At 44.2% G+C, this 27,521-nt stretch overlaps 2 protein-coding genes across 5 annotated transcripts in view; one reads left to right on the top strand and one right to left on the bottom strand.

Annotated features, from left to right (window-relative positions):
* Positions 1-900: 900 nt before the first annotated feature.
* Positions 901-18,888, bottom strand: MTRF1 (mitochondrial translation release factor 1). 4 transcript variants are annotated; one of them, XM_068675574.1, is made up of 10 exons: positions 18,743-18,888; positions 10,778-11,236; positions 8,057-8,148; positions 7,247-7,328; positions 6,925-7,032; positions 6,661-6,833; positions 5,502-5,619; positions 4,197-4,333; positions 2,469-2,567; positions 901-1,117 (listed from the first exon to the last, which is right to left on the bottom strand). In XM_068675574.1, exons 2-10 carry the CDS (start codon positions 11,211-11,213, stop codon positions 995-997), a joined length of 1,368 nt encoding a protein of 455 aa, XP_068531675.1. In that variant the 5' UTR covers positions 11,214-11,236; positions 18,743-18,888; the 3' UTR covers positions 901-994. The 4 variants fall into 4 exon arrangements, with proteins under 4 accessions (XP_068531675.1, XP_068531668.1, XP_068531664.1 ...); XM_068675567.1 differs by lacking the exon at positions 18,743-18,888 and adding an exon at positions 18,153-18,356; XM_068675563.1 differs by lacking the exon at positions 18,743-18,888 and adding an exon at positions 13,578-17,721.
* NAA16 (N-alpha-acetyltransferase 16, NatA auxiliary subunit) overlaps positions 18,505-27,521 on the top strand; it is a 62,293-nt gene continuing 53,276 nt past the window's right edge. Inside the window, exon 1 of the mRNA XM_068675507.1 lies at positions 18,505-18,797. Within this exon, the coding sequence (XP_068531608.1) occupies positions 18,744-18,797 (54 nt within the window). The 5' untranslated portion in view covers positions 18,505-18,743. The remainder of the gene's footprint in view (positions 18,798-27,521) is intronic.

Below are 27,521 nucleotides of genomic sequence, written 5' to 3'. Positions count from 1 at the left end.
CAATTTAAATCATGACAATTCATGGACTCTTCACATTCATGAGAAAGTGCAGAGCAGTTTCATAGCACGGTTTGGGAAGAGCAGGATAAAGAGCAAATGCATCGATCTAGCAAGTCAGCCCAGCCCAGCAGTGCCCTTGCCTATTTCTGTGTAATGTGAAACATCCGAGTGCTCCTCACTCTCTGCTTCTGACTGCTGCCTGCCTACGCACAAGTGCGTGTAAGTATATTGCACAATATGTGCCTAGGGGAAAACATGAACACGAGTCCTATTAAAGCTGCGTGCTCTGCAGCTATCTGGCTTGCCCTCAGAGACAGGCACACATTCCCAAAGAAGACATCAAGGCAGAAGCTGAATTCCAGACCTACCTCATTTGCTAAAATCCATCTACACTGTCAGCTCATTTTCTGTCAAGAAGGATGCTGCCTGTTATTGGTGCTAAACTCCTTCCAGAACCTTGTCAACTCAATGTGAAACTGGAGCAGGTACTTTTACACTCCACCACAGCACGTGGTCCAGACCCAGCCTCAGCTGACCCAGGAAGGCTGACAGGTACAGCTCTCAGGATCCTGGCCTCTCGTCTAAGATTGCTCCCTTTCCTTTTCTATATTCACCATAAATAAATAATGTATCATAATACAGAGTTGTTTAGAAAGGACTACATTTAGGAAGTTCACTCTGTCAGTGGATAAAAACAATAAAAATAAGTATTACTCCTGAGGTCAGATTCTAGACTGAGGGGAGCTTTGGATCTTTCATCTAGACAGGAACATCTCCCGTCCCCAGAACAAACAGTGCTCAAAGCCTGTTCTTTTCTGCTAGGGAACCTGTAGTAAATTCAACCCATTAAGTTCATTTGTGCCAATATATATATATTAAAAAAAGAGTAGTAGCACACACTGAAAAAAAGGCATAGATTTTAATCAGTCATCTAACACATGTCCATTTTATTTTGCTACTGAACGCATTTCAGCTTTAACTCTATACAGTGTCTTCAGCAGCCTCCTCCTTCCACAGACTGCAAATTTTCTAGATACTCGGTGAGAGCCTCCATCTCTGCAAACTCCAGTAGCCTGTTTATCAGCTTATCCAGTTCCTCTTTCCCACTTAGAATTTCCTATGAAAAAACAACAGCAGACAAAAGCATTACTGAGCATACAGCAGTGTTATTCCAAAATAGTGACTACGCAGAAGAGGAGCTCTGGGAATGCCCTCTGCCTGGCGTCTTATCGTAGCACTTCCACTTGCCCAACTTCATGACTCCCCTGTGTGAGAGCACCATGGTGCACTGGGACTTCGTGTGAAGGCACACTGGCAACAACAGAAGAGGTATTGGTGCCTTCTTGCTGTGCTTTCACATAAGCAAAGCATTTACATAAAAAAATCATCCAGCAAGAACAATTAGGAGTAGAAGGACCCAATTTAAATATTTTTTTCATGCCAAGAACGAATTCTTCTTTTTTTTTTTTTTTTTTTTTTTTTTACAAGCAAAGCTTAACTCACTTCTGTTAGGCAGTTTATAGTTCCAATTTTACTCAAAAAAAAAAAAGCAACTATGTGAAAAGCTAGACTAACAAAACTAATATTTATACTGTTTTGGAACTTCTTACCATTCTCTTCCATCTGGATACCTCTATAGCTCTTCCCTACCCCATTAAATATGAACTTAAGAATGGTTCAGATGTCCTGTGTTCTCATTCTGCATGTCCCGTGTTCTCTGAAGTAACCCTGGACATTTGTGGGTACAGGTTAAAAGTGTTGCTCCTTAGGCAACAGCAATTACAGTAAACTGGATGCCTAAGGCAGCTTAATACAGGGTCATCCTAAATTTTGTCCTAAAGTTCAGAGTATTCCCATAAATTTAATAGACAAAAATGCACTATTAGGTATTTGTTTAAATACCTGTTAACAAAGGAATAAGATTGAAACGTTATGTAGAAATTTATTCAGAAGTAAACCATCAGGTAATCTTGCAATAGAAGTATTCAGCTTCAGTTGCTATTATCTGTGGCTTTCAAGGTAAACAAAGTTGTTGTTTTTTCTTTATTCACTCTAACATTAAAAGGAGGATTAAACTGATTGGCTGACTTAACTTAAAAAAAGTCTGTCTTGTCAGGTTTTTCTTTTGGCTACAGTAAGCTTCCAGAACCTCAAGTTTTACTTGCCCAGTTTGGTGGAGGGACTCACAAAGTTCGCTAAGGAGCACTCCATACTTGATCTTTTTTTGTTCATATAGTAGGAGAAAAAGACACAGAGAACTAGGTCAGCTACTTATTTCCTGTATAAGTCATCTTTAACACTACCCTACATCACTGAGGCAGTAGAGTGTGAGCTTCTATCACATTCCATCAGAGAACAACAGGCCACGTGATTTCCACATATATTCTAAATTGTTTTCACAAGGTTACATTTTTCCTCACAAGATACAGATAAGTCTAAGTTTTAAAACCCCGATGAGCAACCATCACCTTGATATTGCGGGCATCATGAGCGATCCTGTGGTCGGTGACTCTGTCCTGGGTGAAGTTGTAAGTACGAATTCTCTCTGACTGGGCTCTTGTTCCCAACTGTAGCAATAAAATACATATGTATTGTGGTTTTTAAAAATGAAAAGCCACTCTACAAAAGCATAGCCAGAATAAACATAAATTGATCAGCTTGTTCCACCTACCAGCCTGGTAGTCACTGATTTAGGATATATATTTAAAACATTGTGGAATTACTAAACTGTATTATTTGCTATTCTGTATCAGACCAAGTTTTAACATCCTGCAGTACACCACTTCTGTCCTAGCTGTGTAGCTGTAAGAATGACACCAGTCACGTAAGGCAAAACGTGTGCCTACACATGGCAGCAGTTCAAAAATGTAACGTGGTATTTTGGGTTTTGAGGGGGTTGTATTCCCACCAAAGATAATGAGCAGGCACCATTAATAACAGTCAACGTTTACTACACAGGGGGGTGGCAAAGCAGTTCCACTAACATCTGGCTGTCAGAAATCAACACCCAAAGAGTAAATTGAGAGTACAGAGAGGAGTCCTCTAGTGGTAACGTGCAGGAGCACAAACAATTCCAAAGGCTTTAAAACTGAACTCAGCGTAGCTTTGTTGCGTGGTTAAATGCTTTATTGAAATGGAGAATTACACAATAAAAACTGCTCAGGGAGATGAGTACCTGCTTAGGTTTTGTTTGGAAAATTCTACCCACACCCACATTTATATTTCAAACCAAGGAATGTATTTGATATATTCTGAATTATTAGGAAAGGTAATTTACTTTCACCTGATTTTCTATAGTATGTAAATATATAATAAATGTAAATCTACAGTCCTTCATACAGCTTTGAAAACTCTCAAGCTGAAGTTATTAACAAAAGATAAATGGCTCACTGATTACAACGACTGAGTTAATAATCTGCAGGAACAATACATTTAAATGCAATCTGAAATTAGTGATTAAGTAGCTGGAAACTTTGGAGCACTGAAGAATTCTGTTATTGTGAAGTATTTTAATTCTTTTTGATCGCTGTTGAAGTTTGCACCGCAAACAGCAAAATACTCAAGAAATGGGAGAAGAATGTTAACACACTTAAGAGAAAAGTACACTTTGCAGCTTAATTTGAGGTAAGTCTTTTACGGAAATCATTTCTTCTTTTAAAGGCTATCTAAAAAATAGCAAATCAACTTTTATGTAACTGCGAATTGGTGGGCTTGTTTATATACTCATTTCTCTCAAAAGCTCTGTATGATCTGGTCAAATATGTTTTAGGAACAGGTTAAAATGCAACTCCAAGAGCTCCAAGAACTTCTGATCCCCATTTTCACAGAGAATAACTCTGTACTACTGCTCTGATTGTGTAACTGTAGCCTTAAGAGGGGAATTCAGTTCACAGTGTTGAGCGAGTTCGGATCATTCAGATAGTTCCAGCTGCAGTCTTATGATTCCTTTCTCTCCAGCTACAGTCGATGGCTCTTTTTCATTACCTGAGAAGTCTACATTAGGGTTGAACCGGGAGAAGATGAAATCAGAGTTCCAGTTTTAAAGCACTTACCACTTTAACACACAAGATTCTCCTTTATAAGCACACCCAGCCAGAGGCACACACTCACGTGCTCTGTCACTGCCACTCAAAGAGATCAGAAACAAATCTACAACGCGGCACCTTTTCCAAGTCCCATCAATCACATTTCCTCACCTGCAGTTTTCTGGCACTCTGCTCTTGACTTAGTTGTTTTTCAATGATCTGCTGGTACAGCTTAGCTCTCAGCATCTGCAGAGCTATTTCCTTGTTCTTCAGCTGTGATCGCTCCTGCTGGCACTCTACTACCAGTCCTTTACAGAAGAATTCAAGAGAGCACAGATCAAAAGCCCATTATAACAAAGAACAAGCAAGCTAAATTAATTCTAACACATTTGGCGATTGAAACCTTCTGCAGTGCTGGTTGTAGGGCCTTTCAGCTGTAGGGTAAAAAGTCATTTTAACACACTGCCCAAAACCTTAAGTAACTTTTTAAATTCTTCACAATTGCACCACGAGCTTCTTTGTTTGGTGCTATAGAAAGAGTAGGGATACTGTAAAATTTCAAGAAGCAAACAAGTTTCTGACACTGCCTCCAGAAAACAGATTTTCTCCAGCTAGCTATCGCATGTTAAAAATGTAATTTGCAGAGTCCACAGAAGCACGTTGAGAAAAAATGAAATGCAGGATTTGAAAGTCTTAGTCTGCATAAGCTCTTGGAGGCTGGAAAGTTCATTATTCTAGCAGCAAAGGGTGTCAAAGTCGTACTGGAAAGTCATGAACTGAATTATGAATAACAAATAAAGATCTTCACAAGAAAACTAGTATTTATTTTTACTTCACATTAGATTTCTGAAGTAAAAAGGCATACACAAAACAGCTGTTTTCAGGTTGCTCCTGGAATTTCTTGTGCATTAAGAGATTCTGCATCTGGATGGATACAAACCCACTCAATTCCAGTACAAACAAATCCTAACAAAGACAGAGTGGTTCAGTATATACAGTAACTTCCCATCAGTGTGTGCTTTCTTTCCTATTCAACATCTAACAGCATTAACTAGTATTCAATGAAAATCTTCAACCGTCCTTTTTCTCTCAGTCTTGTAATTACACAGTTTGCAGCAAGGCTGCCAATGACCATTACTCCCGAAGCAGTCAGCACAAATTATTTACATCTCCCATCCCATCCCTGTCACCCTCCATTTGTTCTTTCATCCTTCAAAGACAGTGTATTCATTAAGCAATCCATCTGAAGACAAAACTGGCGTAACAGCAACACGTCGACCATTGTTCCACTAACACACATTCCTTTTCTCACTTGTTTCCTCACTAAAAGGTGGGCAGAACAAGAAAGGGATACTGTATTTTTTGATACAAGGCCCAACCTGGCAAACTCTCTGTAAGAGATGATTTGCAGGATCATGAGCTTTCAGTTCAGGATAAAGCTTTAGGGTGATTAGAAGGAAAAGCAGCCAGACTCACCTGTGGGAAGGTGCACGATTCTCACGGCGCTGTCAGTTTTGTTAACGTGTTGCCCTCCTGCTCCTTTGGACCTGAACGTGTCTACACGAAGATCTCTGGGATCCACTTTAACGTCAACCTAGAATCAAAGAAAATTACTACTTTCTGCTCCTGCTAAAATATTTTGAAGATCTTTTCAAGGATACGCAGTATTAAAAAAAAAAACAAAACACTTCTCCAAAACCTGTTCTTTTATAACTGTTCCTAGGTAACAGCTATAATTATTATACTTAAAACACCCTAACAGCAAGTATCTCTGCAAAGCAACTCTTTAAGTACTCCACTTATTTTTTCCTTCTCTTACTCCAGGTCCTTCAGAAAACCAGGTATGTCTGTGTGGGAAACAAACTACAATCAGCAACTTTTTGTAAAAACACCAGCTTTGGCAGGGAGACCAAGAAACAAGCAAATCATCCAAATTATTTCTAAGTAGCAGCTCAAGGATCTCGTTCACTGAGTCAAGCCTGAATGATTTTTGCAAGGGTGTTTAAAAACATCTAACTGAGGAAAAGGTGGGTGGGTGTACCCAGATCCAGGCAAGGACTGCAGCACTGGAAGTACGAGCCCATGACCTGGACTGAGTTAGAGCTCAGTGGATAGGAAAGGAACATTCCGACCTAATCAACGTTGCGAGGAAAGTGTTACAGGGAAGCAGAACTTGCAGGGAAAGCCTTCAAGATTTGTTTTTGATTATCTTCAGCGTAAATTGCTGGTTTAAGTGAGAACGGCTGGTATAGGTGAAAACTCAAAGACTTACCAACACGCTCATTCAAATTCAGAACATACGGCCCTGGATTTAACAGGGAACGACACCAATAATTTAAATGAACCAAAAAAGAATTAAGGGACTTGCTGAAACTTATTACTATGCAACACTGAATATTTTCTTGGACATATTCCCTGTCTTAATATAAGACATAATTTAAAATTGGCTTACTGCTAACGAGCCAGATCTGTGAGCACTGGGGCCGGAACAGTCACCGAACTGATCAGCGATCTACTTGCCACTTCAGGTGATAGCAAATATCTGGGAAGCTGCTTCTAGTGAGCTGTTTAAACATGTAAGGTACACAGGAGGAGCAGGGATACCTCTTGCTGCCCCGATCTGCAGTTAGTTTACCTCCTCTGGCTGCGGGAGGACAATGACTGACATCGTCCCGGTGTGAATGCGCTGCATTCTCGATGACAGGCCCGTCTCGGGGATTCGCTGGACCCGATGCGTCCCTCCTTCGTATTTCAGATGCCTGTAGACATCATCTCCCGAAATATGAGCGGCCGCGTGATGCAGCCCACCTGGAGAGGCAAGCACCGTGTGACAAACAGCGCAGAGAAACCCAGCTTTTAATTTAGTTGCCTTGGTGGAGTGCCTGAAGAGCTTCGGTACCTATCTCAGCTGGAGTGTAGTTGAGAACGTCAAAGGTCCAACGTTTATAGTCTGCATAGTTCTGGTACATCTCAAACATCTCCTTGGTGAACTGCTGGCAGATGTCACCTAAAAAAATAAAGGCAGTTCGTTATATGGCAGCCACCAGTTTTTAGATTGAGCTGCCACCGTAATCGTGGTCATTAGACAGATTTAATGCTCCTCTTTAAAGAGTATTACTTTATACCATTAAAGTATAAAAGTGCATTCAGAATAACCCATAAGAGCCTTAAAAATTTGGAGGGAGGTTTGGAGTAATCTTTACTGCGGAGATTTTGCTGACCTCCAGTTGTTCTGCCAGCTGTCACTTCCAATATAACATGACTTTTATCATATTTTTCCTTTGGCACTAGAAGCTGGAAAAGCTGAAAAGAGAAAAAAAAAAAGAGAGAAAATAAAAAAGAATGTCACTGTCTCTTTCATGACTCTGTATCTCCTTTTAATCCAGTTTACAGCCAGCCTTCACAAAGGCCATGGCTTGAGCCCACCTAAGAGGAAAGCAAGCTGATCCCACTCGTCCCAGCCCCAGCTACCCATGAACACACAGTTACTAGCTGTAACTCAGTTGGTTTTCACACAAACATTGATCTTATTTTTCAGAAGGTCCCATTTCCCGTTTTCTCAATGTGAACACAGAAGTGAGACCAAACACAGAACCTTCCACCGAATCTGTTGAACTTCTCTGCTTATAATTAACGTCCCCGCTGACGGGGTGCTGTCAGCTGAAGAGGAAATGAAAGATTGAAAGTTGCAATCAGAAACCTTTTCAAGAATGTAGGCTCTGCTGTCACAAACAGTTATGAGGACGCCACGCCACGTCTCAATAGCACAGCCAGAGCTTTATATCCCCTTCAGCACCTCCAGACAGACAAGCAAGCAAGCAAAACTGACTAAAATAATAAGCTTCCAAGATGCATTTGCCAGAAGCTTACTAATTAATGTTGCCACGTCTTTTCAGGGAAAAGTAAGGAGCTGGACTTCTGTTTCATTACATGCAAGTGTCATAGTTGATGGGTAAAAGGAAAATCTTCACAAAGGAAGATTTTTCGGGTACCTTTATTTACAAAGCTGTATAATTTTACCTTGGGCTCACCTTTCTGCACAGCGTGTTGATTTTTTTATCAAGGGTTTCCTTCTCTTCCAAGGCAAGCTCCAGAAGTTGTTTCTCATCCCTGCTGTCTAGCTCTAAATTCCAATGATAGGAACAGATATTAGCCAGTCTCCCTTACCTTAGAGCAAAGTGTAGCACAGCTGACAACAGACACACATTACAGCACATAAAAGCTCACAACGCAAGCAGTTCCACTTTGCCAGCATGAAATATCAAAAAAGGGCAGCCCAACCCAGGATGCATATTGCTAAATCAACGATTGTGTTTTTCAGGGGTGTTGGAAGGAGTAACAGATATTTTACCTCTGAAGCTCTGGGTTATGGCTCAAAGTCTGCATCAAACAGATGCTAGTTGCAGCTGATGCTTATGTGGCACAGACTGACAGTCCAGGGATAAATCCACGCATAGATTTGACAAAATACATCAAAAGCATGCCTGGAGACAAAAAGTGCCTCAGTTTCCCATATTACAATTCCTCATGAAGTAAAAATGTCGGTTTCTAGACTTGCCCAGAAACAGACCTATACTCAGTGATCTGCAGACAACTCATTAAAGTGAGCATAAAACATGTAAGTATGATGATAATAACAAGGTTTCTAACCCTCTGTCTCCTGCTAATCAAGTGATCAGTGAGATGTGAGAGTTGTGGATTCAGGCCACAAGGATGTGGATGACCTCACTTCAATTCCTGGCTTTGCTTAAGGAGATTCCCTTCCCCTCTGCTCAGCAAGTGTGAGTCAAGGGAAAAAAATGACAACGCCAAAACAGGGAGCACCCTCTCCTTTCCATTTTAATTCTCTCTGTTCTACCAGCTGAGAAGTGGCTCTGTCACCTCAGCAGAAGGTAAACGTAGAGGTTTTATCAGTATTTTAGTATTAGTGTTTTATTTATAGAGTTTTACACACCTCAATAAAAGAGCAGACAGATGTAGGACTTGGGCCTCTTCCTCTCTGCATGTCTGGAGCCTTGTTCTTGTTCTCCTGTCCACAGCAGCAGCTTTAAGAACTAAATGGGCTGGGATGTTGGGCCAGCTGGACAAGGACAGCAGCAGCTCCTCTATATCATGGTTTCTAATTTATATTCCATGTGGGTATTTTTTCTTTAAATAAATGATGACAGATCAACAGCTGAGCCAGACATCGTTGGCACTTAAGGCAAGAACTACATAAATTTCCTTACCAGTTTATTACAACTCCAACCAAAAGATGGTACTGAATGAAAAGCTTCTAGCTGGCTCAAAAACCATCCTCGTGGATTAGTTAGATAAACAGGATCAGCCTAAATATTGTGAGCAGAGATGGAAGCAGGGTCTGGGGGTGACCTACCAGCCTGAGGTTGAAATGATCGGCATCCCATCCCTACCTCCCTGCAAAGCTGGCCTTTAAAAAGTCACTTCATCTGCCCTCTGATGTGCCTCACCAGGGACAGACTGGGCAATAATATTTTCCTGCTTCATTGAGTGTTGCAAAGATACAATCCTACAGTAATTGTGAGGAATTTAGGTATGACAGAGCAGAGGATCAGTTCTGGAGCTAAAAACAACACAAAGCACAGTCAGCCGAAGGGGCCATCTGTGTTTTAGCTCAGCCACACGACACAGACTGCGTACAGAGTAATTGGGCTCCATTTAAGTAACTTCTTGGCTGTAATTTTCTTTCATTCATTTGGTTTTTCTTCCTTTCAACTCTAACTCACTCCATTCATCTGTATCATAATTTATGGAATTAGCAAAATTCTTCATTACATTTATTTGATGCAAAAACAGCCTTGCTAAGTCGGAGTTTTCCACTTTTTTAAATACTTTGTCATTCTGCCAAGTATATTTCTTTTTCAGGTATAAATTTTTGTCCCTCATCTTCACTCCTTTTCCTCTTTATCCACTGAAGAGGAGTGAAAGGGGTTGGGATTAAAATACTGTCTCTTATCTTAGTATCTCTGGGGGTAGCAGAATGGTCCACATTTTTCTTTTCTACTGAACACACTGCTTCACATTTCCAACTTTTTTTTTTTTTGTCAAAATTTGTACCACTGCTTATTTTGTAAATTCTCCCCATACTTTCTTTTTCCTGAATGGCATCAAAACCAGTGTCAATATTTTTTTTCCTGTTTTTACCCCAACCTTTACTGTAGAATAGTTTTGAGAAGCAGCAGCTTCTTAGATAACCATCAATTTTTATTCTTTGTAGGACTCCTCAAATATCTTCAAAGACATTAACTCCTGCTGCTTATGTTGGAAGCTGAATTCAGGGCCTGAAGATGAAAGTTCACAGAATTTGCTTAATAAGCATCAATGCACTGGCTGGTTGGAATCCCATTTTAAATGACACAGGTGAAGTTTGCGTCTATCAAATATGCTTGACGTGAAGGTTTTTTCCCCTTCAGTTCATACTGTTTGTTCTATCAAAAAAAGAACTTCAAATATTTCCAAACTATTTCTGCTAGACACAGCCCTCAGAGTTCAGATGGTTCCTACCTTCCCAAGTTGGCTGTATTAAGACTTCCGACCAAAGAGAGATGAGGTAAAAATAAAAGGAAATGGATGAAAGCCCTAGAAGCAAGAAAGCTCCCAGGAACGGACATGACCAGAGAGTGTTCCAGGGCAGCATTAACTTATGTAAAGGCTTTCCTTGAAGGGCAGGCAATTAAGTTCATCACAAGCAAAGCCACTCTTTTGAAATGACTAAGAGGATGTCTTCTCCTTACCTCTGCACATGGTTTCTAACTCCTGGACTTCTCTTTCAGCCTCTTTGATTTCCTGAAATGCAGTTACAACACGGGACAGATCGGCATGTCTTCTCCTCAGGGTTCTTTGCTCGAAGTCATTCTTTGAGTCAGCATCAAGCAGGTGACTGACCTCCTGGTATTCTTTGCTTAGAGTCTCCAGGTACTTCTGCACAGCCTTGTGCTTCCACAACGCTCGGGAATCCTGATGCTTTTTCCTAAGCCGACCATTGCACGACAGAGTCAATCTAGCTGGGTCCAACAAAGATTTTGGCCTCCCAAATCCACAGCTGTGCAGCCCCATCACATAACCTATCTTCTTTGCAACAGAGGGAAGAGGGGAACTGTGAAGCTGACCATGACAGTAGCAACTGGAAAGCAAGCTCTTGAAAAGCCAGACACTTTGGAGAGGTTTCATCTTGTTCCTTATTCTTCCACTGCCTGAAATGAGAAGTAGACAATATATGGGTGTCAATATACAATATACAATTGTCTAGAAAGTGTTTTCTTAAAAAAAAAATAAAAATAAAAAATCCAACCTGTAACAGGCCCAGATCCTGTTCTTGATTACACCAACAAAAATTTAGTCACCTTGGACAAAACTATTCCTGTTTCAATCCCAGTTTAAGCTAGAAATTCTTACCAGCACCATTGTACTAGCTGAGAGTTGGCAAAAGTATCTTCTGTCACCTCCTCAAACAGTTTGTTTCTGAGGATCTGCTCTAGGTGCTGCTTTACAGACAACAGCTTTGTTTGCTACACATCTCACTGGAAAAATCCAACTGTTTCATGCCTTACTGGCAAAACAAAAATGTTGCTGTGACAAGACAAAGCTATACTGAAAGTACACAACTGTATAGAGAGAAAAGAACGTATAAAATGTGCAGAATTTTGTGCAAAACCATAGCTACTGCCATTACAGGATGTAACTTTGGAAGGTGGGAAATAGTGATATTGGGGTGACCTTGCAAAAGGTCAGTCAGTGGGACTGCAATATGTGAAAACCCATATGAAGAAATTATTCATCTCTGTATGTATTATGTCAAACATGGGAGCAGTGCTTTATGTTCCCTGTGTACTCCTTCCCGTGCTACTCTCACATGTAAGTGACACAAATATCCTCTATCAAAAAAGCGAGTAGGAAGCTGGTACTCTGAAATCCCATCCCTCCATTTTTCATAGACTTGGCGTTGTTTTACAGGACACAGGATCACTGCTGCTCCGGGAAAGATCTTTTTTCTTCATTGTGCATCATCACATCACAAACCAGGCAATGAATTATTACTGTGTTCTAAAAATTGGTGTGCAAGGGTCTACCAAGAGGACTGCATTTAAATCTTTATTGTCCTAGGACTACACACACACAAAAGGTTTAACAAATAAGGAAGCACTCCTTAATATTTCTGCCATGACCACAGCCCCCTATGTCTACCAACTTCTACAAAACAAGTTGATTCTGAGAATCCAGCCCATGAAACTTTTACAACAGGATCTCCTTGAAAGAGCACGCTGCAGTTTCCCAAATCCAATCATTTTTTACTTATTACTGACAAGAGCTTCTGTACGCCTTCAGGGGTTTTATGAACAAATTACCCCAACATTAAGTACTCAGCTCACCACTTTTCCTTACCTGCTTACCCATTTGTCCTATAACAAAGGAACAGCAACACACAGTAAAAACAGAGGCATTGTTTTTCCAATAAAAAACCCAGATGTCTGTTTTATTGCCTGGGGGAACTGGAAGAGCTGGAGAGGGAGGGAAGAGCCTTTATTCTACTTCTGCACCTTCCCCAGGCTGGCAGGCACTACCAAACTCACTGCAGCTATTTTAAGGACTGCTTTAATTTATAGAAAGCCAACAATAGCCCTCGTGGATTGTTCCAGTGACTAAAAACAGCTGTAGCAGAGGCATCAGGCTTCCTTCACCAGGAACAAGGCAGAAGGCCCGAGGTCTGCACTCCTGGACTTAGTTCCTCGAGGGCATGTGCTGGAATTAATTCCCAAAGGCCTGATTTTGCTGATGGCAGTGGAGTTGTTCCTACTTATTTCAAGTCACCACGCTCATAATCATCCAGCCAGGTGGTAAATGTCATTAATGGAGTTAACTGGTGGAGTCAAAAATCAATATAATCAAATACCTAATTCATAATATAGCTCTGCCTCAGCTCTCAGAAGTAAAATCCTTGTTTTTAAATGCCTGAACACCTAAAAAATTGCACGATTCCAACCTTTGAGAAAGAAATTTCAGAATAATTTTGTTTTGTTGTTGAAAGAATAAAGCTATCTCCTCCTCCGAGAAATGTCGTCGCACTGCTTTTGTGCAGAAATAAGCCCACATAAAACTTTTTCAGAGCACCGTGTAGTACCTACCAGCTGCTTCTCAAACTAGTTTTTAGTAACTTCTTCTAATGGGACAAAATTATCCTGTGGGCAGCACAAACACATCAGAAATCAGAACCAGCATGCCAAAATGACAAGTGTAATTGTCTCATTACAAGCACAAAAAACCCGGCTCAGCCCCAGCCGAGCAGCAGCTATCAACACGACTGTTTCGGAAGCTTTAAGAAGACACTTTTAATAATCAAAGCGCCCTCAGCTCCATGCAAACGCATTTGTAGAGCTGTGTATGAATATTGATGGGTACAGGAGCAGCACAAGAGCCTCAGAGGCATGTTTCCAAGGCCTCAGGGGCCCACGGTGGCATTGAGGACCCCTCTGCCCCCCCAAAGCCAGGCGCAAGCCCCCCTTACCCAGCGCAGGATTTGTGCGCTCCCCAACTCACCGTCCGCAAGGACAGGCAGCAGACAGACCTGGCCTCAGCGCACGAGGGCATTGCGGAGGGGAAGGAAAGCGGAAAAAACTCTCGCTCCCAGCATGCCTGCTCCGAAACACAGCTCCCAGAGGGCAGCAGCCTGCCTTGGCCGCCTCTCCTCCGGCCCACGGCATCGCGGGATTTGGGAGCGCAGGTTTGGCAGCATCGCTTTAGCAACTCGGCGAGGGCACACTGGCTTGGAAACACCAGCCCCCAGATTAAAGAAAGAAAAAAAAAAAACAGACCTTAAAAACACATCTGTATTTTCATTTTCGGTATCTTCTTCACAGTTGTGTGGTAACGCGCTCTGATTTGAGCAAACGCTGGCTGGAACAGCGAGCACGAGGAACGGGGAGGGCTCTGCTCCCTGGCTCTGGGCTCTTACATAAAGTGGGCTTTTCCGTGCCTTTTCCCAAAACACGGCTTCCAATCTGGTTTATTCAAAGAGCAATTTCGGAAAAGTCTGCATAAAACAACGTGAAGTCCCACTTTCTGGCGGAGCTTGCTGTTAATTGTACTGAAAATGAATTATTGCTGCTCTACAGGAGACAAACATCAGTCCCAAAATGTTCATAAACATAAAACCACCCCGGTTTGTGTCCGGCTAACAGGCTGCAGCTTCCTAATACGGCAAGTTTCCAAACACAGTATGCATATGCACATCTTCACAGTTGCATAATCTGTTTAATATTATCTATATCCCTAATTATAGTCAAAAGTGTTTACATAACCTGTTTTTTTTTTTTTTTTATACCTATAATCACCCAAAAGGCCAATTTACCTACCTGCTGCTACACACGGTACAGGAGAAAAACATACTTTAGCTTCAGAGGAAGAATTCTGCTGCCTGATCCTTTTAGGTTTTCCTTAGGTGTACACCTTGCACTGAGAAGTTTGCTTTTTTGCAGTAACTTTCCCCATCTTTTTCATATTTCAGCAAACCTAGCTCTGCTGTAAATGCTTTAAGGAACGCTATGTTCTAAGTTTCTTTCTTTCCAGCTACTGTCATTCAACAGGATTTAAAAAAAAAAATAAAATCTGGTATTTGGCACATATAACATCAACAAGGTTTGGCAAGGTAAGCGCTCCAAAAGACTGAAAATGAGCTGATCGGGGGATTTGGAGCAAATCTCATCAGCACTCGAATGACAACTAACCTCTTGTTTAGGTCTGAGGGCTGCTTCTGGCTCTGCTCGATCCCCTGGGACTGGAGGCAAAGCAGACATGAAAAGGCTGCCCCAGAAAACAGGAGCCATCCCCAGCTGACCAAGTTACCAAAGAGCCTCAGCAAACAGCACCCTGCGATCTCCAAGGAGCTCCCCCAGGCCTGGGGGACGCAGCACAGGTCTCTGTTCCCACTCCTCAGCTATACCTTAGGCCTCAGTGAAGATAAATAATGAAATTATCCTTGCGTTGGGACTCCAAATATCCAATCTGATGCTTAAAAACCTTGGAAAGGTGGTACATGGGAGAGCAACCAAGAAGCTAATAAGAACACGCAAGTTATAAGCAGAGCACGCACTCAGAATTACAAAACAGATTTAAAAAGGAAAGGGATAGGCCAAGAAAAATCACATCAGCCTCTACTGCAGCCAGGAATGACTATTATATTAAACCCTCTGATTAAAAGCGATCACGATTCAGTTTTTATTGCACTTGCTGGGCAAGTTTCACACTCTGAGTGTGAAAGTACAGACTAACAAAATCTCAGCACCCCCACCAGCCAGCAGCTAAGACACAGGTTGGTCTCATCCATCATTTTAATCCATCGTTTTAAATGGAATATGGGAATTGAGCACAAAGGATGGGAAATCCCACTGCTGCCTGTGCATCCACCTCCCTTACGGTTTGCTTGGATGCCCCAAAGCCTGCACGGCCACAGCAGCTGCCCACAGAGCTGGTGAGGACTGTGGCTTATGGGGTGGAAAGTGCTTGGGGTAAGGTGCTGCTGCCCTCAGACACCATGGCAGAAGGGAGGAGTGACAGCAGCAGGGCAGCAGGGAACAGGACACGGGGGTCCTGTACTTTTAAATCTAAAATCTGGCAACCCTGAGCTGCCAATTGCTTTAGAAACGAGAGGCAAAGAAATGGTTCATCAGACAAAACCGGCTCCAGGCCTTACAACGTGCTTGGCTTGAAGGCAGGTCTACGTCCATGAGGAGGCCCTTTTCTTGCTCAGGGGCCCTAACTGGGTTTAGCAATCTGCCAGCACTGTGCCACGACTTCTACAGACACCGTGCCACGGGGTAGAGAGAGAGATGCAGAAAAATCCCAAGCTTGCTATCATGTACATATCGCTTTAATACTGCTCCCCCCTTTCGACCCAAATAATTTGTCGACAGACTCCTGAATTCTTTCTGTTTGTAGGAAAAACTGGTGACAGAATCATACGCGTCTTGAATACAGTCCTGTTTATTAACAAAGCCCGTCGAAAGAGCTTTGTTTGGCCCAGCACAGTAGGATTAAATGACAAGAAGTTTTCTTGACTGCACTCCCAAACCTCACTTTCAACCAGCACTGTGCCCCCCCCCCCAAGCTCATTTCTGTGTTTATGCTCTCTCAGCTAGTCTAAAAATGTTTCTTTCCTTTTCTTTTTTCTTTTCTTTCTCATTTGCTTTCCTTTTCTTGCTGCTTTTAACACGGATTTTTAATACAGACGTGTCTAAACGCAAATCAAGCCCCTGCCTCTTATTTGCAGTTTGTCTGCTTGCAGACAGCATTCTTTCTAGTTCTTGGATGAGCAGAAAACAGAGACATTTAGCTCCTCAGAACAGCCTTACTGCTTCAGACCAAAGGTCCACCCAGCCCTGTATTTGCCTGACCATCTCGGAGATGGATCTGTTTATCACCGAACCCAGCAGAAGGCGTAACATACCTTTTGGTAAGACAGGAAACCAGAGGTCGTAACGTCAAGGCTAGCATTAACAAGAGCTAACTATGTGCTGTGGTGCAGACTCTGAAAATGAGGCAGAAGGGCTGACTTTGTCAGTATTACTAATGTTTTGAAAAAAAAAATCAGATACTGAGTAAGAGCAGTACTGCATCATATGCCAAAAAGAACAGTGAATGGAGTACAGCATGTGGAAAATACTACATAGTTGCACACATTGGTTACCATTGATCGAGGTGACTGACATCCTTAGAAACATGCCAGAACGAAACCATCGAGAAATAAACACAGTAAAGATAACCTTTCTACAAATAAGCTTAACTACAGACAGCATAACTACAGACCACACAACAGATAACCAAAACAAAGCCTAAAACAACCACCATCCACAAAAAGTGGCCATAAATTGACGCTCAACAGGAAGTACGAAAACATACGCTGTACTTCTCTAATACCTCCTCACATTTGCTATCTTCTCAGGAAACTACCTAAGCCTTTAGACATGTAAATATATATTTTTTCTATCTTGTAGTTCGCAAGTTAGATTGCCTTCCAGGTTACCCTCTTTCAAGAAGTCGTTCCACTCTCCTGTTGCCTTCTTTAGCCTGAAAGGAAGGCAGCTATGATGTCCATCAACTTCAGCAAGGTTTGTAACAGGTCAAAGACACATTGGTTATTTTCTGTCACAGTCAGCTACCCACTTTACATGTAACCAAAGAAAACTTGTTCAGCAGACAGCTTTTCTAATTGCTTTTAATTATTTTTTCCACACGCTTGCTTTACTGTGCCTGTCTACTACGTTCGCCACCTGGGACGGTAGGTGGATAACCATATTATGACGGAATTAATATCCTTTTATAACATACCTTTTAAAATATAACTACTGTTTTTAAAGAGTAATTACACAAACAGATGCTAATTGAAGCTGCCTAATTTCCCCCCTCATAAAATGCTCTTTTTAATTGGTTGCAACTTTTGACAGTTCAACCAGTTTTCCTTCTAAGTAAATCCCCTAGGCCACGTGGCCTCAGCGTCGCTGCTTTGTTTTCCCTTTCTGCAAAGACCCATTTACGAACTATTTCTGGGAATAACAAGGAGGAGAATTTCTTTTCAAGAGACCTTAAAACCTCCCCTCAGCAAAGGAGCCAAGCCACGAATAAACACTTGGTGCTCTAAGCGTGCACGGATGGTGCATGGGGAAACTTTACATAATCAACTGCTGCAAAAAAAAAAAAAAAGAAAGAAAGAAAAAACAAACAGGAATTAATGCAGGAGATGACATCCCTGCCCGCCCGGAGCAAGCTGCCAGCTTGCTGCTGTTTCCCTCAATGCCAGCCAGCGCACAGCGAGCGCTTGGCCCCTCGCAGCTCCGCTCTGACGGAGACTTTCCAGCAAAAACAGGAGCTGGACTTGATGATCCTGAGGGGTCCCCTCCAGCTCGGGATGCTGTACGATCCCCTAACACCCCCCAGGTTTTTGGGGCAGCGGTTTAATCTGCTCCTCCACAGAGCTGCCACGCCAAGCGGGCTGCGAGGGCCCGAGCGGCAGGGGAGGGAGGGAGGCGCGGCGCGCAGACAAAGGAGGTTTTTCTGCCTTATCCCCGCACAGCCAAACGCTGAAAGAAAATAAAATAAAAATTAAGAATGAAAAATCACCCAAGTTTCGACGGCTTGGGGACAGCCGTGACGCAGGAGCGGGGCCAGCCGGAGTTATTTTTACCCCCGCGGAGGGCGGCAGCCCCCTTCCCCCTCCTCCCTTCGGGGCGGCTCCGAGCAGCTCCTCGCCTCAGGTAGCCAAGCACCGAGCGCACCCCTTTTCCTTCCACTTCCTCAGGACGGAGAAAAGAGGATTAAAAAACAAAAATAAAATGATATAAAATGAGCCCCCCAGCACAGCAGGGAGCCGCGGGGGGGGGATCCAGCGGGGGGCCCCTCAGCCACCTCCCCCGCTGCGGGGCGCGCAGGCGCGGCGGGCCGGCGGCCGCCATTTTGCAGCGTCAGGCAGCTGCGCACGGGGGCCGCGCTCCGCGCCCGAGGGGAGCCGGCGGGGCGGGCGGTGCAAGGCCAATGAGTTGAGGAGCAGCCGCCGCTATCGCTGCTGCTGCCGCCGCCGCCCGGGTTGGGGCTACGCCGAGCTGGGGCTCTCCTCTTGCTAGATAGACAGACAGACAGACGGGGCTCTCTCTCTATTAGCGACAGCCGCCCGGCCGCCTCCCCCCCCCCCCTCCGCCGCGCCGTGCCCGCACCATGCCGTCCGTGCCGCTGCCGCCCAAGGAGAGCAACCTCTTCAAGCGCATCCTGGTGAGCCCCCCGTCCTCACCGCCTCCTCCTCCTCCTTGCCCTGCTTCCTTCCTTTGTCTGGGGCCCTGCGGGATGGGAAGGGGCTGGCTCGGAGGAGGGAGCCCCGGGGGGTTGCGGCCACCCCCCTGCGGGAGGCTCTGGTGGGGAACCCGCCCCGGTGCTGCCCTTCACCCTGAGGGGGGTTTTGGGGAGCCTCGGGGCCGCCTGGCAGCGGTGTGGTAAATTTGGGGGGTAACTGGGGAAATTTGGAGGCGGCTCGGTGGCTCGGAGCATCCTGGCTCGTCCTCGGGAAGAGCCCGAAGTTTGAGGCGCGGTGGCGCAGGGGACGCGCGGTGTCCCTGAGGCAGCCGTGGGGAAAGAAACGCCTCGGCTGAGCCCCGGCCGTCTCCTCAGCCCCTCCTGTGGAAGGAGAGGAGCAAGGAGCCCGCTCCCTTGCTCCTGAGCTTCTCGGGGTGGTCACAGGAGACTTCCAGCCCCGCCAAAGTTGGGGATTCAGTGCCGCCCGGCCTGCCTGCGGGCTGAAACCCACGCACCGCAGCGCTAACCCGCTGGAGCCCCCCGTTTATTTCGCTATAACGCAATTTGTTAGGCTGGTTTCAGTGATTCTGCAGGTGAGGAATGAACGCTTTATCCCCCAGGAAGCTGGGCTCACAGCAAGCACCGTGTGTAAGCCCCTGCGTGCAGCCAGCGCCTTTCAGCAGGTATTTCCCAGCTGCCTTTCCCCTCCTTTGGGGGGGTAGCATGGGATTTTTTTTAAAAAAAGACTTAATGGTTCTTAATGGTGATTTGTTGCTTACTGCATGCTCATGGCATGCATCTTAGTAAGTCATTCTAGCACTCCTCTCTGCTAAAAATAAGCGACTAATATTAGAACAGTTAAGTGATTATTCTTACTAGTAGCAAACAAGTTCACGGTAGCAGTCGCTTCTCAACTTTTTAAAATGAAATACGAAAAAGCTCTTTGGTCACCTGCCTTTTGTGTATTAAACAACAAAACGTGGGTTCTTAGGCAAGGAAATCACAAACTTTCACTTGTTAGCCTATCAGATTGTATATTGATACTTCTTGAAACTTAATTTCTTACTGTTTTTTGTAGGTAGCTTGGACTTTTTCTTGGTGTTTTCTTCTTGGAGCAGTAATACCTATGTAATCAAAGTTGAACCTTTTTGTTTCTTGACATATTCCAGACTATTTTAGTACAGTTATACTACAGCTTTCAGTGCTAAATGCTCTTCTGTAATTCAAGTAGCTTCTGCCTACTTCAGCACTGCTAGAGTTCTTGAAATCACTAGGGCTGCTGTGGACATCTTAGAAATCAAAAAAGATTTATATATTGCTGATGTGGGAGGCTGTATAATAAGACCATACAAGCGTGTTGCAATTTAACCACTTGGAACAGATTTGTGGTAACTGTAGTCATAAATTAAGACTAATTTTACAAAGGCTACAGGGAATTATCAGCTATGAAACGGGAAATTCATCTGGAGAGCCTGATAATTACTGAAGAGTCAGTCACTTTGTGTATGTAACATGTGAGACAGGTTATCAGCAATGTGAATGAGGTGCCCCTAAGAGCAAACCTAGCTGACACAGAGCTGCCTAAACTAGACTGGCCTCATGGAGTTCAACGTAAGGTGTGAAATCTCCTCAAGAAGCTGAGTAAGTAGTCTTTAAGGCACATGGCTTTGTATGCCAGCGTGCTTGATGGTACTTGAACAAGCTCGCTTTTAAAACTAGATATGATGTGATTCTGTAACTGATAGCAATTGCAGCGTAGGTAAAATCCTAGCGGGTAGGTAATTGCTCTAATTTCTCGGTGTTACTGTAAGAGGTAGTGCTGGAGTTCATTTCTTCTGCTGTCCTGACTTCCAGTTCTGCTTGGTTTCTTAAGCCTTGCATCTGCCTCTTCTGCAGAGGCTTTTCCTCAGACTCCGTCTGCTGGAAGCCACGCTCGTGCTTACAGGTGTGACATTGCTTGGGAGGGAGGGGCTGTGCTGCTGGAAACTCCTCGGGCTGGCTTCTCAGCCTCACAGAAGGCGTGGAGGGCACGTTCGAAAGCTTCCTGGCTCTCCCTTTTATGGGAAGAGAGAGGCGTCCATAAAGAAGACTTAATGCAGGAGTGCTGGTGTGTTTCTTGCCACTTAAAAATCAGTCTTCAGCTCCTGTGACATGTAAAGTAAATAGGGCAGATGCGACCTAAAATAAACACTATGTGTGGTAACTTGAAAGTGCTTCTTGTTAACATTGCTGTTTAGTCATGTGCATTTGAAGTTTATTTCTAGTAAGCTTAGGAAACTTTTTTGTATCATCTATTTAAAACCAAGTTTTAAGCTCGCTTTCCAAGTGCATTTTAGTGTAAGCAACCTTGAGTCCCGCACCCCAACACACAATTTAGTACCAGATTATAAATTAAAGAACACAGATTATAAAATAAATCTGAAAATTAGGATTAAGGTTTGCCATTATGGAATTGAATCATCTCTGTCTGGACAGAGTGTGTGGCGCTGGTCCTCGCCAGTAGTTTAGAGGAAAGAAGAGGAGTTGTTGTGATACCTCCATGGCTTACTTGCTAAACTGGTAAGTGTCCCCTAGTAACTGGTGGTGTCCACCTGTATTGGACAACATAAAATACTCCCTGCTGTTTGTCTCATGCCTCATGTAACTGTGGGAAGTGTCATGCATTTAAGTAATCCTTTGATTTCCTATTGACTGCAACATATTGTTACATGAAATAAGGCTTTCTGCTTGAATTGCAATTATGTTTCCCTTGGAGAAGGGCTCACCTGTTAATACCTGATCCTGTAAGGATGGGGCTAACCCTCTTATTAGGAACAGATTCGCCACCTACTTGTTTGATTTCAAGTAATTAAATAGAAGAAGTTTAATTTTAACTTGATGGCAGTGACTTGTTACTGCTTAGTTCATTCCTATACACACTTTCTTTTTCCTTTTTTGTGAACAAATCCTAGAAACTATCTAACGCGCCAGTGTCTGAGGAATTGCTCAACTATGAATTGTCTTCTGTTCCCCGAGCTCTACAGTGGTCTTAGGACATTCCTTCTGTGAAAAAAGATAAATATTAGAGTGTTTGTAGGTGTTAAATTAATTCTTATTCATTAAACTCGATGACTTCTTTTCTGTTTGTGTAGTAGTAATGGGTTATAGACATGCAAATAGTCAGTTTTTTAGTAGTGATGTGGGGGAGTTGCCACAAACTAATTCAATAATTAGGAGGCTATGGTGGTATGCTAATTAATGCCTCCTAAACTGGCTGACAACGTAGCTGAGGTGGCCGTTGTCATCCCCTTGTGGAGCAGGGGATGCTTGGGGTGGCTGCTGGAGGCTGGATCCTTGGTTCCTTTACAGAGGAGAGCACGGAGCTGCCAGTAAAAGCCCTCTGGTGTGACTGGGACGCCTGGTTTGTGGCGCAGCTCTGGGGAGACAGCGTAGAAAGGAGGCTGCTCCCTTGCTCTTAACTTTCCAGAGAGGTGGTGAGGAACCTTGGTCAGCTGCAGGCTGCTGAAATGATAGGATTGCAGGGGACGGCTGGTAAGTGTCAGTGGGGCTTCTGCGAGGGAAAAACGTGCTTCATGCTTGTTAGGGACTCGAGGCGGAATAAATCAGAGAAGCCTGGATCCCAAATGCATATTCCTGTTTTAATTTTCCGGAGGAGTTTGAGTGCTGTCGTGATAAGGCTCATAAACTAGGCTTCTGAGGAATGGTGCTGGCTGTTTCTTCACAGTGGGATTTCTTGAAGGGTTCCTGTATGGATAAGGAAACGTTCAGAGTCGAGTCCCACTGTGTTTTGTGCTGCGACTTCCTTAACTGTTCTTCACTGCATTGAGCAGAGCAGCTGATGAGCAGTGGCAGCAGTTGTACAAAGCTACACCTGGCAGAAAACCTGAGGGCTGTCTGAAAGCACGCAGGAGTAAATCGGGTCATAGCAGGTAAAGCTGCTCGTGTGGATGAACACGTTATGCTCGGAAACCCTAATTTAACGTGGACATAGTGCTGGCTGTGAGCTGGCTTACCCTAAGAGCTGAGATTTTTAGGGATTTGGGGGGTCTGATAAAAACAGTTCCCTTGTACAGCAGCAGGGAGCCAGTGAATCCTGAGTTGTGCCTTCCACTCTGGGCTGAATGCAGATTGTGTTATGCCACCACTGAGGGCTGCATCTTCAACTCTGCTGTCGGCCTCCTCCAAAGAAAGCAGGTATTAAAACCGAGCTTTGCACCTTTTCCAGCCTATGTCCATTTCATGTTTTAGTAGAAACGGCAGCTACAAAGTAGCAGTTGCCAAACACAAAGTTCCTAGCAAAAAAGTAGTTCAGCTGCTGCAAAGATGTTTGTGCTGCTGGAGGTTTTGAGGCTCTGGGTAGGTTCATGGGGAGCAAGTCCTTTACATAACTTCTTATTTTTTAAAGCCTGACATTTGTGTGTGTATCAGGTCCCACAAAACACCCTGTGGTTTCATTCCAGGAGACGTGGCAGGTTGGTCTCCTCAGTGCTTCTGCCCAAAGTGCAGATGAAAAACGAGCGTAAAATGTGTGGCTGGGCTGGTGCTTGTCTCATTCCTAGCATGTAGTTGTGGTTCCTGTTCTGCAGAGGCATACCCGTGCTCGTAAACTAAAGAAGCTCTAGCAACTCAAATTGTGGTGAAGTTACAGGTGCTGAGTGCCTCTAAAGAAGAGCTCTTCCTACTGAATGTTCTCTTGTTTCTGTATTTTATTTATTCATTTATTGCAGCAAAGAGAGTCCCAGTGGTTCAAGCTGTACTGAGCATTTGTGCACAGCACTGACTGAGACTTGATCTTAATTTAATTTTTTTTAATCTGTATTTTTTGCCATCTGTAGATCTGAGCTCCTAGTGGGAAAAGCTGGTTTAGGGATAAAACACTGCTGCTTGTGGAGAATCGTGGTAGTAAAAACTTAAATATTACGGTGACCTGAGCACCTTGGTGTTAGTGCTGGATCTGATGCTGGCCGCTCATTCCACTGGGGCCTGACTGTGTTGGTGCCAGAGAGGGCTTGTCCCAGGACTAGAGACTAGGAGGCTGTGAGGATGGGAGTTGTACTGAACCTTCTCCTTGCCCTCCATGAGCTGAAGCCTCCTCATGTGTGACCCCACTTTCGCAGTTCAATTTTTTTCCTGTTTTTTTGTCAGAATTGCAAAGGAGCCTAGCTTTGTGTGATGCAAGGGGAACTTCCAACTCAAATGCTGAACTCTTTCACGGCTTAGCCGGATATTATTTGAACAAGATAGTGTGGGACTGGCCAATAACTTAGTAATTACAGAATTTCACAGAATTTGTAGGTTGGAAGAGACCTCAAGATCATTGAGTCCAACCTCTGACTTAACACTAACAGTCCCCACTAAACCAAATTAGTTGGTAGCAGAGGAGCAGTGTATGCAGAGTGCTGCCCCACATCCCAGTAAGGTGCTTAGGTGACTTCATCAGCTGCAGTGGGAAGCGTTAGATAACCCCTCAGATTCTGACGATACTTTTATAGAGGAACGATGAAACAGTAAAGACTTCAAAAGGTCCAAGTATTAAGTCTTAGGTCAATTAAGAAGAGCACTGGCAGTGAGCAGATCGTGCTGCGTTTGGGTCAGAAATGGGAACTGGTAACTTGAGCAGCCACTAAATGCCTGTCAGCTCCCCAGAAAGGGTGCTGCTGGAATCAGTCAGTGCTAACTTTGTGTTTTCTATCGCTGAATTTAATTCCCATTGTGGCAGGGGCAGACTGCCAGTGCAACTGGCCTCCAGCATCCTCTCCATAGGTTTGGATGACCAAGCCTCATCCTTTTCTCTTGCCTCTGCTGTTGCACGTTTAGCTCTTGGGTTCCTTCCTTCCGCGTTCCTCCCCTGTCAGTGTTACACAGCAGGCATGGACTGTTTAAAAAGCTGGGGATGTAGGCACTGAAGCATTAAGAATATAAGATTCAAATGTTGCTTGGGTGAATCCTCGAGTTTTGTAGCAAAACCCTAGCAACAAGAGAAGATTCTGCCTGGCAAGAAGAAGGCCGAAACTTTCTTCAGATTGTGAAGGGGTTTGCAAGTGGGATGTACGGATCTGTTGGAGAGCACTTCATCAGTACTAGGGAAGGCTAATTAACTTAAAAGGTGCTCTTCTAAGTGCGAGGCTGTCCGGATTCCGCTACTTACAAAGAGCTAAACCGTGCTTAAAGAAAACTTCAAATGCTCGCCATGGGACTGGTTCATTGGGGATTGAGCAGAAACTTGCAGCTTGATTACAGCCACAGACCGTCTTAAACAACTTCAGACTTAAAACATTTATATCGACCAAAGAGGTATGGTTGCTGTGCTTAACACTTCACTACCCTCAGAGTGAAGAATTTCTTCCTTATGTCTAGTGTAAATCTCCTCTCTTATGGTTTAAAACCATTCCCCCTTGTCCTGTCATTGTCTGCCCGAGCAAAATGTTGCTCTCCATCTTTTTCATAAGCCCCCTTTAGCTATTGAAAAAGGGGCTCTCCTCAGAGCCTTGTGTTCCCCAGGCTGCACACCCCCAGCCCCCTCAGCCTTCCCAGGAGAGCCGCTCCAGCCCCTGCCCACCCTCACGGCCCTCCTCTGGCCCTGCTCTCCCAGCCCCACACCCTCCCTGGACGCAGCACTCCAGGTGGGGCCTCACGAGGGCAGAGCAGAGGGGCACAAACCCCTCCCTGCCCTGATGCCCACCCCTCTGGGAGTGCAGCCCAGGACGCAGTTGGCCTGCTGGGCTGCAGGCACACACTGCTGGCTGCTGCCCAGCTTTTTGGCCACCACAACCCCAAATCCATCTCTGCAGGGCTGCTCTCAGTGAGCTCTTCTCCCAGTCTGTGCTCATGGCTGGGATTGCCCCAACCCAATTCCTTACCCACTGAATGGCCCATCATCACATCCCTCTCTCTCCAATTTGGAGACCAGGATGTCACATGGGACCATGCTGAAGGCCTTACAGAAGTCCAGGTAGATGACATCAGTCAGTCTTCCCTTGTCAGCTGCTGCAGCCACCCCATCACAGACAGCCACCAGGCTGGTCAGGCATGATTCACCCTTGGTGATATTTTGCCCTTTATTTGGTTGTCACTTGAAAACGGCATCTGAAATAATACCACATCTCTTCGGGGTGTTTGGGGCCCTTGGGACACGGAGTAAGGAGGGGAATCAGAGCAACTGCAGTCTCTCTTTGATTATCCAGTTGAGGTTTTATTTCTGATAGATGGCTCTCAGGAGCATGTGCTAGTGTCTGAGGAGCAGAACGAGATGTTCTTCAGCTGTGAAATTGCTGATCTGTGTATTAAACTCCAGGATGTTAAAAACCGATCTGTTTTCCCAATACAAGACTGTTTTTTTTCTTTTTCCCAATACTTTTTTTTTTTTTTAATTGTGGTTACCTCCAGGGTGCTGTGCCATTTGACCTGCGGTCAGAGGCACCCGTACGTAGCTGGAAGCATCTGGAGCAATGTCTGGTGTGGTTGTGTAGCAAACCCTGCAAGTGGATTACATCTCTGAGGTAGTGTTGAAGAAGAGAATAATCCAGGATGAGATGTTCTTGGAAGGATGTTACCTTCTCTGGCAAACATCTGGTAGCAGAAGCTCTGGATAGTGTTTTGGCCTTGCCAGAACCTCCCTTTGAGGTTTCAGGGGATCACACATTTGTGATCTGGCTTTAGTTTTTAGCAGGAAATAATGGCTGTGGAAGGGTGACGGGAAGCCTCACGTTAAGTGCAGCAGATCAGGCTCTTTCTAAAAACAAATGAAAAAACTAAACCCACAGCATATTCATTTGAGCTTTTGATGTACTGAAGGACTTAATTCAGTGGGAGGGATCCTAATGAACACAGCCGTATTTGTCCTGACAAGCACAGAACTTGAATCCTCATGGAGACATCAGGTTTCTCACCTATGGACCCCACCAGGTGAGACGGCATCGCCCTCAGGTCCTGCCTCCTGTAAGTGAACTGCAGGTGGAGCCCTGCGTGCTCGCTCGTGCTGTGAGAGGAGGGAGCTCAAAAGCAATTCTTGGGGTGCTGCAACACCCTGGGCTTGTCGATGTGACCAAGTCTCCAGGCGTTTTGGTGTAGACGTTGATGGTGAGCGTTAATAACCTGCATTGCTGAGTGAGGTCCTTTCTGTTATTGGCATGAATCTACACATAGCCATCTATAGCCATCAATTTATAGCTTATTTACAAACACATACGTGTATTTATTTAGGGGTGGGGGTGCTGGGAAGTCACCTTTTGGCTAACCAGCGAGGCCCATACCATAAGAAGGCTGGGATTATGTAGCTTCAGCTCTTGTTCTAGACCTGAGACTGAACTTGAGGAAAAAAATATCAGAACAAGGATAGTTGATACGATTTCTTCAGGCAGTTCATCTGTCTTAAGAGCACCCTTGACTCAAATGTGTATTGGTCATTATGATATATTTGAAGTTTTACTCAGTGTTTTACGAGTTGTAGAGTCACGGATGAGTGCTCACTGTTCTGTTACTTCTTCAGGAACACGTGAATAAACCTAGAAAGCATACCTAAAGCATTGTTAGTATTTTCTTATGGCTCTTTAAAAATGATACTAAACATATTATGTTGAGAAAAGAAAACAGATTAATGGGGGGATTCCCCAGTCCCTGAGATGGGACTCCAAGGCTTGTTGCAACCTGGGTGATTTCAGATAAGGGCATGGAAACTAGTTCTTTGTTGAGAAAAATCTCCAAGCC

The sequence above is a fragment of the Anas acuta genome, chromosome 1 (assembly GCF_963932015.1).
Source record: "Anas acuta chromosome 1, bAnaAcu1.1, whole genome shotgun sequence".
Classification (NCBI taxonomy): Eukaryota; Metazoa; Chordata; class Aves; order Anseriformes; family Anatidae; genus Anas; species Anas acuta.
This window is presented reverse-complemented; position numbering and strand designations above follow the sequence as displayed.

Excerpts from the sequence above, each read along its gene's own strand:
- MTRF1 (XM_068675574.1), bottom strand. The coding sequence starts at position 11,213 with ATGAAACCTCTCCAAAGTGTCTGGCTTTTCAAGAGCTTGCTTTCCAGT. Across the intron at positions 8,149-10,777 it reads GTTAGAAACCATGTGCAGAG|AGCTAGACAGCAGGGATGAG; the intron begins GTAAGGAGAAGA and ends ATTGGAATTTAG. Across the intron at positions 7,329-8,056 it reads TCAACACGCTGTGCAGAAAG|CTTTTCCAGCTTCTAGTGCC; the intron begins GTGAGCCCAAGG and ends TTCTCTTTTCAG.